Source organism: Columba livia, chromosome 7 (genome assembly GCF_036013475.1).
Source record: "Columba livia isolate bColLiv1 breed racing homer chromosome 7, bColLiv1.pat.W.v2, whole genome shotgun sequence".
Taxonomy (NCBI): Eukaryota; Metazoa; Chordata; class Aves; order Columbiformes; family Columbidae; genus Columba; species Columba livia.
The window spans coordinates 27375565-27390003 of record NC_088608.1 but is presented as its reverse complement, the minus strand read 5'-3'; the positions used below and the strand labels follow the sequence as shown (position 1 = coordinate 27390003).

Genomic DNA, 14439 nt, shown 5'->3' with positions numbered 1-14439 from the left:
AACCACTTTTAGGCATGTAATTACATAATCAATGGGGGAAAGTTAGCTAGAGCAAAGTTGTGAAAATACGGAGCACTAAATGTTCCTCTGGGGAAAGAAATTGACAAATGGTCAAAATTCATATTTACAAATATGTAAATAATCACAGATTTAGCCATCAGGACCTCTTGCTCAATTGTACTATACCTGTCTGTTAACACAATTGGTGTGTCCAGTTTCTCTACTGGAAGCTTATGATTCATCAGTAATCTTTTACATAGCAGGGCTTCTTCCAATCTATATGGATTCAGCAACATCAGCTTTTTTTCAGTAGCAAGCATCCAGACATCAGGAAAACTCTGACGACGGATCAAGAAAAGCTCATGTTCATCTGAATAATTTTTCTCTTGTCTTTGAACCTGACATTTACAGGAACTCAGAGAAAAAGGCACTGTCACAATTTTCACAGGCAGTTCAGGTTTGCACTTCTTTTCAATTTGAACATTAAACATCTTGCTAAGCTTCTGCTGGTTGGATGGGGAAGTCTTCAGCTTGGATTTCTTTTTTTCTGCCTCCTTTGCTGATCGGTGCGCTGTCTGCCCCATAGCTTTCTCAACATCTCTGTTGTACCGTTCCTGGTCTTTGGCAGCTTTTATTTCATATCTTAAAAGAGAAAACAAACCAGTTGCATAATCAGATAAAAAAAAAAACAAGCCCCAGCTCCTAACACACTAAAACAGAAGGCAAGGCAACCCTTCCAACTGACAAGAACTCCATGGTTCATCCAAGTAGCCACATCAATATGCTTTCCACTGTGACAGCAGTGGAAGATGACCAGGGACTGTGCCCCTATTACATTACCCTGTGAAGATGGTAAGTTGGAAATTTTCCTTCATGATGACAGGCAGCAAAACTCGAGTTACTGAAGGGGGAGGAGTAGACTGCATCAGACGAAGAGCTACAGCAGGTTGCTTTTGACCTCACTCCCAAAGACTATGTTTAATCCTAATTAAAAATCACACATATAATTTTGGAAAGAGTTTTGTCCCAGGCACATCCAGCCCAATTCAAAAAGTCATTTAAGCTTCCAGGGATCTACAGACTTCAAGGGGAGTCCATACAGTTAGGTAAGAGTTTAGACCCTAAACCACTTTGCATTAAATAAAGCCTGAGGCTTATGAGGAAATGTATTTGACTTCAAATGGCCTAAAATTAACCACAAATAAAAAGCATGAGATTACACTATAGATGTTATCATCACAAAATTATATAATTAATAAACTTACAGAGTTTTCAAAAAGTAGTCAATAACAAGCTACTCCTAGATGCTATCTAAATAGTTAAAACATTACTACACACTCAAGCTCCACAACCTGAATGGATTCTTAATAAGTTTGCAAACGTAAGGAAGATAGCACAACCTTTATAGATGCCATGTTTATACTTGCCTACTACATAACAATCTCACTTTTTTGAACACTACAGGAGTGTTTCGCTGAATTCCCTCTTGTTATCTTTATTTGATATTCTGAATTCTAGCAGGTAATTCAAACCAGTCCAATCTTCAATTAAAAAAAAAAAGCTGTACTATCATAGGTAAATATTGGAAATAAGTATTTCAGCTGGCCATATTTATTTATTGCTACTTGCTGGAACAGTTTGATTCAATTATGTGTATGCATGCTGGAAAATTAAGGTCAAAAAAAGGGTCACCATTTGCAATTAATTATGATGTGCTAGCATTCACATATGGTACCAATATTTAGTTAACTAAAAAAGCTAGCTTAAGTAGTTTCTTGTAATAAATCATGTCCTAGAAAATGCAGAGTAAATGTTAAGATAGAAAACATCTGCTCCATTTAAAATGAGTGGATGAAATCACTTAAATAGAATTTTTTTATCCCAAATACATTTATGCTTTGACCAGATAAATACTTTGTTTTGAATCAACCCAATTGTAATGCAGGAGAATCTCACTATAAGAGAACTGAGCTCTCAGTGCAAAACAAAAGCACTTGCAAATAAAGTCCAACTTGTCTATCACTATAGGCTACCAGAACAATCCTAGCCTTACAAGCCTTGATTGTGAGGGTTTTGCAAATTCCTATGCATCACTATCAGTGATTTCTTCAGAATCAAAGCAAACAGCAGGTTTACAAACTATGGGGGAATACCTTTGCCTTTCCAAAAATCCTTCCACAGAAGCAAGTATAATCAGTAAGTGCTACACGAACAGTTTCTTCTCAGGTTTGGGAATTCAGAATCCTTTCCTCAAACTACAAAACCTAAAGCCAAGGAAATTTGCAAAACTGGGTGTAAGGAGGGAAGTGGAAGACCAGAATGAAATCTAATTTCAAAAGCAGCTTTGGTTTAACTACGCAAATGGATCCCATGGCATATCACCTTCCCCATGCTTCTTAAACCCAAATGAAATATTCAGCATGTAACAAAAGCTTTTTAATAAAAGGTCTCTCAGATCTTATAAGACAAGTAAGACTACCTGAATTTGAACATCGGGAATAAACTCTGGAGATGGCCACTTGTGTAAATTCATACATGTCCAGAACAGAGAGGGATCTCATTCTGAATGTAATACCTCCTGGCATCATCCTCTTCACATAATGGAACCAAATCAACTCAAACTATCACCCTGAGTGTTTCATTCTACTTATGTGTTTCTTTCCTTTGTGAAGAGGACAGTAAAAGAAGCTTTTAATTGCCCATATCAGCTTTTCACAGCCTTCTTCCGAAACGTATAGGTTTCAGAAGCTAGCACTGTTTCCTACGAGTATAGAATATGGACCTACTGTTATGACTGAACAGATACCAACTATTAATACTGTTATTTGTGATTAATATCTGGCAGTAGATGAATGGAGCTGGCTAGAGATGGTACCACCAAATTACCCCTATCCAAAGGAAAGAAAACATGTTAACTAAAAAGTTAAAATACAGTTTAAAAAGCCATGAGGTGCACAGAAAGTTTATCAGGCAATAAAATGGTCCCACCCATGAGCTAGTTACTACCAGCCACTAATGAGTGCCTATGCATACACTCTTACCAGTCAACAGTCAATAAAGGCTGCATTACCTGAAATGATGTTTCTCCCAGGGTACAGATATACACACGAAGAATTACTGTAGAGCACTGACAAGGTAATTTGTTAGCTCCCTGATAATGCATCTGTGGCTTTGAACCTTTCCTGCATCTTCAGAACAACTTCTGCTGCCACTGTCATGGCACTTGGTGGGACTTCTCCTGCTCCTAACTGAGCCTGATGTACAAGGAATTTTTAAGCCAGAAACACATACAAGCTGCATTTTAGGTAAAAGTAGAGTGAGCACAATAAATTAAATCCTGGCTTTGCAAAGCAGAAGGATATACAAGGCTGGCAACGTGGACACGCATGGAAGATTTCCTCTTCTATTATAACATAAAGACCATAACATTTTACATTCCGGTTGAGTAATAAATGTTGGTTAGTTTTGTAAAGGCTATCCTATGTCACTATGAGACATCTGTTGGTTGTACTGCTCCCAAAAGGGATTTAAACTCATTTAGACCTGCTGGAGAAGCCACAGAGGGAAACAGAGATACTGAAGCCAAGCACACCCATTGTAACATCAACATGTGACTTTATCACAGAAGGATGTGAGATCAGAATCCAGGAAAAGTGATATCTTGCCAGAAAGGCTGCCTGAAGTTGGAGGTATAGTGTGTTCAGAACTGAGGCACTTGGGTTGCCCTGTTGTATATTCCTTTGTTGTTACCTCTAGGTGGCCCAATTTATCCAGAGTATCTGGTAGGCAAGACTTATGCTCTCTGCCAGACGTACAACAGCCCTTCTGGATTGTTGCACTGGAGGAAAAGGCATCTGTCTGAACATCTCTTCCTATCTGTTATTTTCTGAGGCAATTTTGAAAGAGTACAAGTGGAAAAGAGGTACACCAGACCTGAACTGTAAGGATACAACTAGTAGTAAATTTTGCATTCACTTTAACATCCACTGCATTCAATCCTCCGTATGAAGAAAACTTTATTACTGGAGAGGTCTCCTTCCCGAACTAATACGAAGTTAATCTGTAGGGACAATCTTAAACATAAGTGTTGTACCAGCAGAGCAACCATGAAATCTCAAAAGCTAAAGAAGAGCAAATTAAAATTTTCTGAAACAGCTGGCAGAACCTTTTGTTTCATTTCATTAAAAGCATTAATATAACTGAAGTAAATTTCTACTATTACACTAATATTTCTAATGATGCAGAGATGGACAAAACACTTTATCGCAGGTATGGTTTTGTGATTGCGGCATGTTACTTACTTAGTGAGCTTTAAATTACTTAAATCAGAAGCTAGATATAACCATTTTACTAACTCTGATATAGCTGGTATACAGAACAACGCAAATGTCTTTGAAGTCAAGGAAAAAAACCCAGATATATTCACAGTAATTCAATAGGTATCACTTCTCTTCTTTACTATTCTCCTGATCAAGTTTCTCATAAGTGTTATTATTACATTGTTTTGGCTAGTATCACATCCTTTTCAGTGGTCTTCCTTAATTCCCTCTCCTTGCTTCCATAACATGAAAAAAACGCCACATTTTCGCAATGCTGAACAATGATTTTGTCCTTCAGAACCAAAATTTCATTTCCCAAACTTTCTGCTACATCTCACAATATGCATTCAAATCAGTACATGTAAAACTATCTAAGAACTACTTCTATCTTCCTCATTTGTGTCATGCCCTACAGTGTTTTAAATGTTATAAAATTACAAACAGGATGGGGAAGGCTTGGCATTTTTGATTGTTTTATTTCTTTTTTTTAAATTGTCTTAGAATATCTCAAAATCCATTACTCTAATTCACCTTTTACCATAATATAAGTTCCACATCATATACCTAATATTTTTATTAATCCAACCCCCATCCCAATTTAGGCAAAGATATGTCCCTTACTTGCAGATGGATTTCAAACTCTGTGACAATTTGTTTCAGAAAAACATGGAATTTAGCTATTCAGGTGGTAATCTAAAAAAAGGTCTGGCTTTGATTGATATAGAATTAAATTCAAACTGTACTATACTCTCTGAACCAGCACTGGAATTAGAGGGAAAAATAAATTCCTCGTGTCCTCTGACTGGATTTTATAAATATAACTCTGAGGTAGCCTGGGTTGGGATATGTACTAAATTTAGAGGAAAGGAGCTCAACAAACGCTGGAGTACTAAAGATCCTGGAAAAGAAATGTCACTTTGTAGCAATAAAAAATAACTTTTCATTCAAAAAGCTCTGGAGGAACTATACAGTGCCCCATCCATCACCACATTGGTTTTTACTGACAGTGACAACACACAGGCAGCCCTTAGAAACAAGATATTTGCAGGATGCAAACAGTACATTTTCTTGCCTGTTATCTCTAAATAACAATTCAGCAAAACTGTCCCTAACTGCTGCATTGAACAGCGGCAAAATGAGTAACTCAAATCAGCCTGCCTACCTCAAAAGATGACCACTCACAATACTGATGCTGATCCTAAAAAGTCAAAAATAATTTTTTGTTCAATTTTTTCATAAATAACCAGGAAGTTTGTTTTGTTTTGTTTTGTTTTCCCTACAGGTGACTCACTGGCAACTACAAGATTGAGAAGCAAGTCACAGCCTGAAAACTTACTGCCTTTTTTCATCTTGATTCAAATCCTTCCACTGTTCTCCAATCATCAGCAGGATGTCCTCCATTCTGGTGCTTGGATTATCATCTATCAATTGCGGACGACGTTCTTCAGTGAAAAATCCCATTGGAGTCCTTGCTTTCCGTATTGGTTTACCATTAATTAAGTCATAAGCCCTCACACGTCCAAATTTCTCACTTATCACATTTCTTTTCTTTATGCTTTGATTTGAGATTTGCAGATCATTGCTTTGTTCACCGGCACATTCATTTTGCTTATTAATTGTTCCTCCAGCCTCAGGAACCAAAATCTTAATGTGCTTCAGGTTGCCTCCTAAACAGCTTTTAAATCCACTTCCCATACTCCAACTATCAGCAGAGATTTCAGGTAAATCTTTAGGGCCTAATGCTTCCTCAATTTTTTCTGTTTTGTCAGCCTTATCAGAACTCAAATGATGCTTGTCAGGTTTTTTAGATTTGGGGTTCTCAGTAACACCATTACTTTGAATTTCAATCATATTCTGTCTATTCTCTTCCTCCTCACACAATAAATTTAAGGAACTGTGTGGAAGGGCATCACTCTCAGAAACCTCTTTTTTGTCCAGGTGACTATGTACAACATCACCACAAAATGTCTGATGATTTAAACAGATTTCTGTGTTTTTTCCTGCTTGACAGTTTTGCATATTGCTGCTAAATGAAGGTAGTGAAGTATGAGCGTGCAGATCATCGTTTCCAGATGGTCCCGTTTTGTTAACAACCACATCTGTTTGTTCTGTTCTATGAACAAACACGTCTTCTGAGGTACCATCTGTTTTATTACTTTCACCAGGGACTGCAGCAGGTAGTGGCCCATACAGTGACTTCAACACGTTTTCAACAGCAAGTAAGACAGATTCCTGGGAAAAAAGAAAAAAAAAAAAATTAAAACACCCACACAGAAAAGCCACACACACAAGCATACGTGAAAACGTAACTGACAGATATTGAGAATACAGAGCAACAAGCAAAATTATCTTATTAAGAATATTTTTTTCAGACAAATCTGGACAGATGATTACATTTCAGTTGCTCGCACACACTCAAAAAGACTCTCAACTGGACACCTTTAGTTTTAAATATTTCATGATAGGTATTCTGCTTTACTGGCGTACTCGCAGGGTACTGACTGCTTAAACCAGCATCAGGTAAAGCTATTCCCACCTAATATGGCATTAGAAGCTTAGAAGACAGATGCACCAACAACATCCCATTTCATGGAAGCATGTTTGTGTAGGTGCTTTTATGGTGTGTGCTTCCAAGAGAGCTTTGCACCAAATGATGGAAAGGAAAAATATCCCCCCCCAAATTGAAAAAAGAAAAAAACCAACTCTTTCTAATGCCAAAGGAAAGTTTTAAACTAGATCAAATGTGAGAATACTGTGTTAATTTCCATAAAAGTGACTCTTAACAGGCAGTACATTTGCAAGATTAAAATAGACAAATACAACAACTTTCAGCGAAGAAGAGGATTAACACACTGGTGTGACTACCTGCATTCACCCTGAATAACCACCTTAGCTATGTAGCCTTCTTAGTTTCTGTGGCACTATTTTTCATATGGAGTGCTAATAAGTGAAAGTGAGTTTATAGAAATCTATCACTACACAGCCTCTACAACAGAGGCACATACAGTCAAAATTTCAGGTCTCAAGAGTATGGACAAGCTATCCTGAAACTTAAGTGATGTTGACAATAATGTACACACACAATGGCAAAATACTGCTTCCACCAGCACTCAGCTTCCCCATACGCACACCTCGATGTGTTTAGTGTTTAAAAGGTGATTACTTAGTATAATTATGAAGCTAAGGATGAGATTTGTTTAAGTACATACATCATGATTCCATTTAGCCTCTCTTACTACAAAGCCAACTGGAAACAGAGTGATTCACACAGGCATCTGACAGTGTAAAAATGACCTTTGAAATCAACTGGGAAAGCAATTATGTATAATCCTCCACTAACCTGTTCAATACTTTTGAAATAAAACAGTCCTGTGGTAAAGGCAAGCTATTGTGTAACTAAAAAAAAAAATCCAGTAGCACTGTTTACCTTGAAACATTTCAGTAGTCCCAGAAGCCCTTATTACGCTTACACAAGTAAAAAGTTGACAACTCAGAACCAAATGAAGATGTTACCTTATAATGCAGTAAAACTTGAGTTTTATCAGGTGTTATATTCACATCCACAGCAGAGGCAGGTACAGTAATATTCAAAAAGAAAACAGGGTACAAACGAGAAGAGTCCTTTTGTGTCACCATATTGTAGTACTCTCGAATTAACTACAAATGGATTTAATAAAGAGATGTGAGAAAAGCAATAAAACAGACACAACGGCATAGAAACAATACTTGACATCGCAAAAGGAAAACTATTTTGCTGATAGGTTTCTTTGAAATTAAAGGAATGCTAAAAAAGTCCTCGTGGGTATGCATTTATGCTGAAATAATCACCAAAGGGACAGTTATTGGCCGATTCCACGTCTTCACAGCAAAATTAAAATAAAGAACCAATTCCAAGACACTAACGGTAGCTACTTTGACCTGATTAATGCATTGATCACACTCAAAAGACAGGATATGGCCAGACTGGACTGCAACTCCAATAGTTACTTCCTCAGTTAACACAAATACTATTATTTGCTTGCTTTTAAAGACAATTTGTTTACACAGCATGCAACTACATTACTGTCTCTGTCTCTTTCAGCCAAAGTCAAGGCTGAGAAAGTAGCACTTGCACCACAAACTTGTCCTTTTCCCAGAACAGGATTAATTTGTTCCTTGTATTAACCCCATTATAAATTTACAGCTTTTTTAAACTCTGCTTGCCCTTACTATTTTCTCTATAATCCTTCCAAAAGCTTCTCCAAAAGACTACAGAATTGGTTAGTCATTTCATGATTTTGGTCTTGTTAACTAGAATGATCAAATAAAGATCTATTCATTTCCCTCTAGTCTCAGGAATCCTTCAACAGACATATCTACTGGAGAAAAGAGTAAGTTAAAGAGAAAAAAATTGAAAGCATAAAAGATGAGAAGCCACTGCAGACTAAATTTTAATTTTTAAAATAATTTTTATTCTTAAATATTGTTTAAATAACATTAAACATTTAAATATTTTCAAGTTATTTTAACCTTAATATTCCCATAGTCTGTCCTCAGCTGTCAGTGAACTGTAGTACTAAGAGGTGCACCAGCACTTCTTCCCCATACATTACGTGGAGATAAAAGTGATTTACAGCTTGTTTTCCAAACCTATCAAGATGTATTTTTACAGATGCAGTGTTATCCTTACCTGACCAAAAAACACTCAACTAAAAAACTGGCCAAAAAAAAAAAGGGGCGGGGAGGAGTAGTGGTAGACTATCACTTGCACTACTACAAGAACAGCCCTAAATGAAGATCAATGTGCTTTTACTTTACTTGTTAGTACCCTGGACTCAAATTTATGCCCCCATGCTCTGGTTAAAAAGCTGCCTATGTCATGGGACTCAAGCTGAGCTTTAAACTCCAGTAAGAACCAGACACATCAGATACTGTGTGGAGATGGATAAGCTTTATTTGTCACTTAAAATACCAACACAAGTTCAGGGTTTACATCTACAAAGCTTTGCTTGCCAACTGAAAACTACTTCATTGTTTCTGCTTTAAAGCCTACACATACACTTTGGCATGAACACCATTTTCTTTTCTGGGGAGGTCAAGGCTGTTCCAAGTGAGCTGCTGCAAGGTTGAGTAGTGTGAGAAACCCAAGAGTATCAAATTCTGCCTACACAATGCCTAGCTGTGCTGCACTATCACTTTCATTTTTATCCAAAGCATACACAAATTTAAAGGGAAATTATGTATAATAGCTTGATAAGCTCACAGCAAGGGGTGGACAAAATTTAAAACTTTATTTTTAGAAGAATTCTCTTACAAGAAACCACATAAAGTTCCCTCCCCTCGTGGAAAACTGCACTGCTATATTTCTGCAGGGTAACACAAAGAAAGAACCAACTATTCTGGTCTCTCACATACAGTACCTGAAATTACATTTTTTTAAACAGCCATAAACATAACCTCTAGCTCTGTGGTCATGGAATAGAGCTGAAGCACCAGGAGCATCAGACTTGTGGAAGAGGTTTCTGTTGTAAATGCTAGTATCTTCACCTGTAATATGTTTTTTATTTTATGTCATAAAATGGTTGTAGGTTGCATGGGTGCCTTTGTCCTCAAAGTAGTTAACATTTCTGTTCTTTGAATAAAAAGCTAGAGGATGTTACCTTTAGTATTTCCTTCTGATGAACTGGACGATTATTTATAAAAACAAAACTCCTTTCTGAACTCGAAAGGCTTGTCAAAGAACTGTCTGACTCAGCTTTTGGGAGAAATCCAGAAAGATTTATCTGCAATGACAAAAAAAAAAAAAACAAAAACAAAACCAAACCCACAGTATAACAGTCTTTCAAAGACAACTCCAAAAAAAGTTGTTTTAGAGGTGAGCTATTTAAATGAAATTGTACAGGAGTCCAAGTCATTCAAACACACACATTGCTTCTTGAAAGTTACAACACAACAAAAAAAAAAACAAAACCAAAAGAACAAAAACAAAACACTTAAAGAAAAAAGAAAACAAAACCAAAATCAAAAAAGGGGTTGAGAAGGATTGGTTTGCGTATTTTTTCCTTGATCAAATTATTGAGAGATTTCGCATTTCAGCTGCCAGTTGTACCAGGTTGCTGTCTACAGCTGCCCACTGCAGAGAACAAGGCCAGCCAGCTTCAGGCTTGCTGACTACAGTGTTGCCGGCTTAATCCCTGCAGAAACAAAGGCCCAGCCTGGTGAAGGCAGCCGTGAAATAGCCCCAAGCAGGAAGCTCAAAACACACAATCCCACCCTTTCTAGATGCAGGGCACCTTAAATAGCCTGTCATAGGGCACCTAAATTTACCTACACCACCTGTATCCAAATCAGCTGACTCCCAAGAATGCTGAGCACCCATGATTCACAGACTGCAGCAGAACGTGTGAGCACACAGCACTGCCAAGGACCCTCAAAAATTCACACAATTCAAGTACGTAACATCAAGTCCAAGTTTTAACAGTTTTCTGTTGAACTTCATTAGTGTGGGATTTTTTAGGTCAAAATGAGGCCGATGACTTGTGCTGCCTGTCCCAACACCTCCCTCTCTCCTCCACCAAGCAACTTTGAAACTGTTGGATTGATTTCAATTCAATCTGATGAAGAAGCAGAAATCTCAAAGACATTATATTTCCACAATTTCTGTGATAACCAACAGCTGTTTGGAGAGGAGAGTCTTGAGATAACAACCTCACTGAGGAAAAGGAAATTGTAACTGTTCAAAAGTCAGGATCCATCAGCATGTAAGCACTGACATGCCAACCAGCCCACACACTGCCCCACACATCACCCCTCTGCCACCTGCCCAAAATAATACGTTAAGGAACACTGGGGCTTCATGAGGATGGAGATTTTGGAGTTATGGGAAAGTCTGGGTAATGTTCTGGTAGCAGGGTGGATAACAGGACACAGAAATTAGACCTCATTAGCTTTGCTTTTGGCAGAGCCACTTGTATTTACTAAAATCCAAATTATCATGCATTTGAAATGGAATTTAAAATCCCTGGGATTTGGCCTATCCTTCCCATTCATCTACGTCACAGCAGCGATCTGCTCATGTGCTCCCTTATTCCCTCTTGACCTTGTAACAAGCATTCTGTGCTAAAGCTGGAGTGTTCTGGTCAGCAACGTCGCACATAACCAAACACCACTGGTCAAGTTAAAGAGGTGTCAAATAGCTGTTGGATGATTATCAGAAAACAACATGTGGTGCTTCTAGATTTTAGTCTGCAACTTTAGCACATCCTCCCTGAATGTTCCTCTACTCCCTTCAAGCTCCTTTTTGAATTCCCCAAATATTTGTACAAGTCTTTCACTTCAAGTAATATTTTTATATACAGACAACATAAAAGCCAAACTGAAAACCTCTAAATAACTAATTTAAGAAGTTGCCACATTCAGAAGTGGCTGACTGCTGTTACTATTTAAAGCCACAGAGAATACCAGTATGCTCATTAAAAGTTAGCAACAATTTCTAAAACTAGTCTTAATTATTAATTTCCATATATAAAAGTACATTATCTAGTCTGACAAAATCACAGAGTCTGGAAAATATTACAGAATTTTTGCTTTTAAATTATATCAACTGTTTTCAAAGTTAACACTTTAATAGAAAACAACCTATATATGTAATAAAATATATCTGTGTTGAGTGGACAGTAGAATGTCTTTAAGTCCTTATTTTTTTCCCAGTGGCCTGTGTATCTGCTAAACTTAACCTCTATGCAAACAGAATAGACTAGGAAAATTCCCTGTGTGAAAGGTTTCAGCCAAAATAGATCCATCCATTTACAATACTGGGGATGTGAATAGCATAGATGCTGTTTTGTATATGTAAAAAGTCGTGCTAGTTCTTTATTTTCTTAGTTTTCTTTTTATTTTACAAGTACCTCCTGAGTTTGCATGCTTTGGAGTCAGCTCAACATGCATTCTTGTTTCATTCAGTACTCAAAATGCAGATGTTTTGAGGAAGGTCAATCTTTAAACTCCCTGGATCACTTGTTACACAAGTTTTAACTCTGCATTTAGTAATGTACAGCTTACAGAAAGTTGTTGATAGCAACATAAGTTTTGTTGTCAGAGCAGACTTTGCAGCAAAGGAGTATGAAGCAACACAATGAGCAAGTGGGAAAAGAAAAGAATTAAAGAGTTGGTCTTTGTACTGAATGAGGCACGGACCTCATGGGAAGGAAAAAAGCAGCATATGCCTTGTCATTAAATGCATATCCCAATACATGCATACAGGGGAAAAAGAAAAGGTTTCACAGCCAACCTTGATTCTGTCATTTCATAGTGTTTGGCTGCTTAATTTGGAGATGTCCATGGTTTCTGAATGTAGATTTGTGTGTGAGCAATACGCATGGATCAGCTATACACCTATAAATGATGCACGTGGTATTCTACACACTATTTAGAGACAGAGAGAGAGATGGAATGTTCCCCAACTTCTATTCAAGGAATATGGATGCCTCATGATATAGCAGAGAGGTAATGTGAGAACCTGAGTGCCTCCTTCAAGCTAGTCCCTTCTAAATATCTGTGTCTTCCCTTCGGAGCCCCTGGCACTCACCCAGTGGGGCACATGGAGCCTGCATTCAGGTAAGAACGACTCTGGATGTTCTGTTCAGACATAAGCAAATAAAACTCTGTAAACTACAAGAAGCAAGTTTGCTTCTTTCCCCTCATTCACCTACATGTGTATATTACTACTTCTGACAAACTCAAGATTTAAGTCTGAATAATGTTATTAAACTTTGATATATACATATATTCAGACATTATTAAAATCTGAATAATGATATTAAACACAACTTACCATGCTGAATGCAACACGTTGTGTTTTAATAGCCACTGTGACTTTAGAAATGGTAATTCATCTCAACTATGTGACTGGCCAAGACTTACTACCACAAGATACAAGAAAATGCAACTTTAAAGGACCAGCAGTAGTAATACTCTCGTTTATACTAATATCTCCAAAAAACTGGAAGCAGAGTAAAAATGTTTTTGAAAATATAATGGGAATTCCCTCAATTTCAACAGGGGCAAAGAAACCCAAGTGCACTCAGTTTTTTGAAAACTAACTGGTATTTCCTTGAAATATATGTTTAGAGGAAATTTTGTATAACTTGCCTTTCAAGTATGTGTTTCATTTGCTGCTCAGGTGTCCCTCACTGAAATTGAGGAGTTATTCTTTAGAGTAGAAGGCTGAGAGGCCTCAAGGATGAGTATGATATAAATGCTTACATACTAATCAGAGCACAACCTGCCTGTGGGCCAGGAATCCCAACTTAGACAGCCCTGAGCAATCAGCAATTCTGCATTTGTCATCACAACTGTTTTTACTGCCATTTGATCAGTGCCACATGAGTCCTGACTAGATGATTCTTGGAGTGGATTTTCAATCACCGAACCAATTAATTTTACAGAGAGGACAGTAATAGAATCACACACATTAATCAGCTGTCAATCTGGAAATAATATTCTCATTTTCACAGTCTCCTTTTTGAATATTTATTTAGCTCTCTTCTTTGACAGGCTTTAAGTGGGTTTGAGAGAAGGAAGTTTAAACTCACCTCAGGATCTTCGCAGCAATGTTGAAAAGGTACCATACTGCCCATAACGGCTGTTCCCAGAACTGACATAAAGGCCATTTTGTGATTTGACACCCTGACCTTCTGCCAAATAACTGCCTGAAACAAATGGCACAGAGTCAAATTTTTGACATTATATTTGCCGAACTCAAGTCATGTTGATGAACATGCATATGCAACTGCACATATACTGTATATGTAACATTCTGTACTTTGACCCTCTTACATTCACAACTTTCAGTGTTAACATAAATGATATGGTACTTTTTGGCATGTCTTCTCATATTGTATTAATTATCTAGGCTCACAGCGATCAGGAAATTTAGCAAAGCTTGTATTTATGAATATTACATGGCTAATCTGGACTTCCGCACCTGAAACAATTGTTAAAAACAAATCAATAAAAAAATGCTTCTTCTCCTCTTGGATTTATAGCAGTAGGCTATGTTTTTATTGAGCAGATAAATTGCAGGTTTACGACATATCTCTGGCATGTTGGTCAGCATCTGAAGGTAGGTACTGCAATACTT

The 14439-nt window shown here is 37.4% G+C and overlaps 1 protein-coding gene across 7 annotated transcripts in view; it reads right to left on the bottom strand.

The window, feature by feature from the left end:
* Window positions 1–14439, bottom strand: part of PMS1 (PMS1 homolog 1, mismatch repair system component) — a 43196-nt gene that overhangs the window by 8943 nt on the left and 19814 nt on the right. For all 7 annotated transcript variants that reach the window (XR_002412618.2, XR_002412619.2, XM_065069849.1 and 4 more), the window contains exons 6-10: window positions 13892–14008; window positions 9959–10081; window positions 7833–7976; window positions 5656–6551; window positions 187–642 (exon numbers count right to left, since the gene is read on the bottom strand). Coding sequence is in view for 5 of the 7 variants with exons in the window: in XM_065069849.1 (XP_064925921.1) it covers window positions 187–642; window positions 5656–6551; window positions 7833–7976; window positions 9959–10081; window positions 13892–14008 (1736 nt within the window). In the remaining 2 variants the exon portion in view is untranslated. The remainder of the gene's footprint in view (window positions 1–186; window positions 643–5655; window positions 6552–7832; window positions 7977–9958; window positions 10082–13891; window positions 14009–14439) is intronic.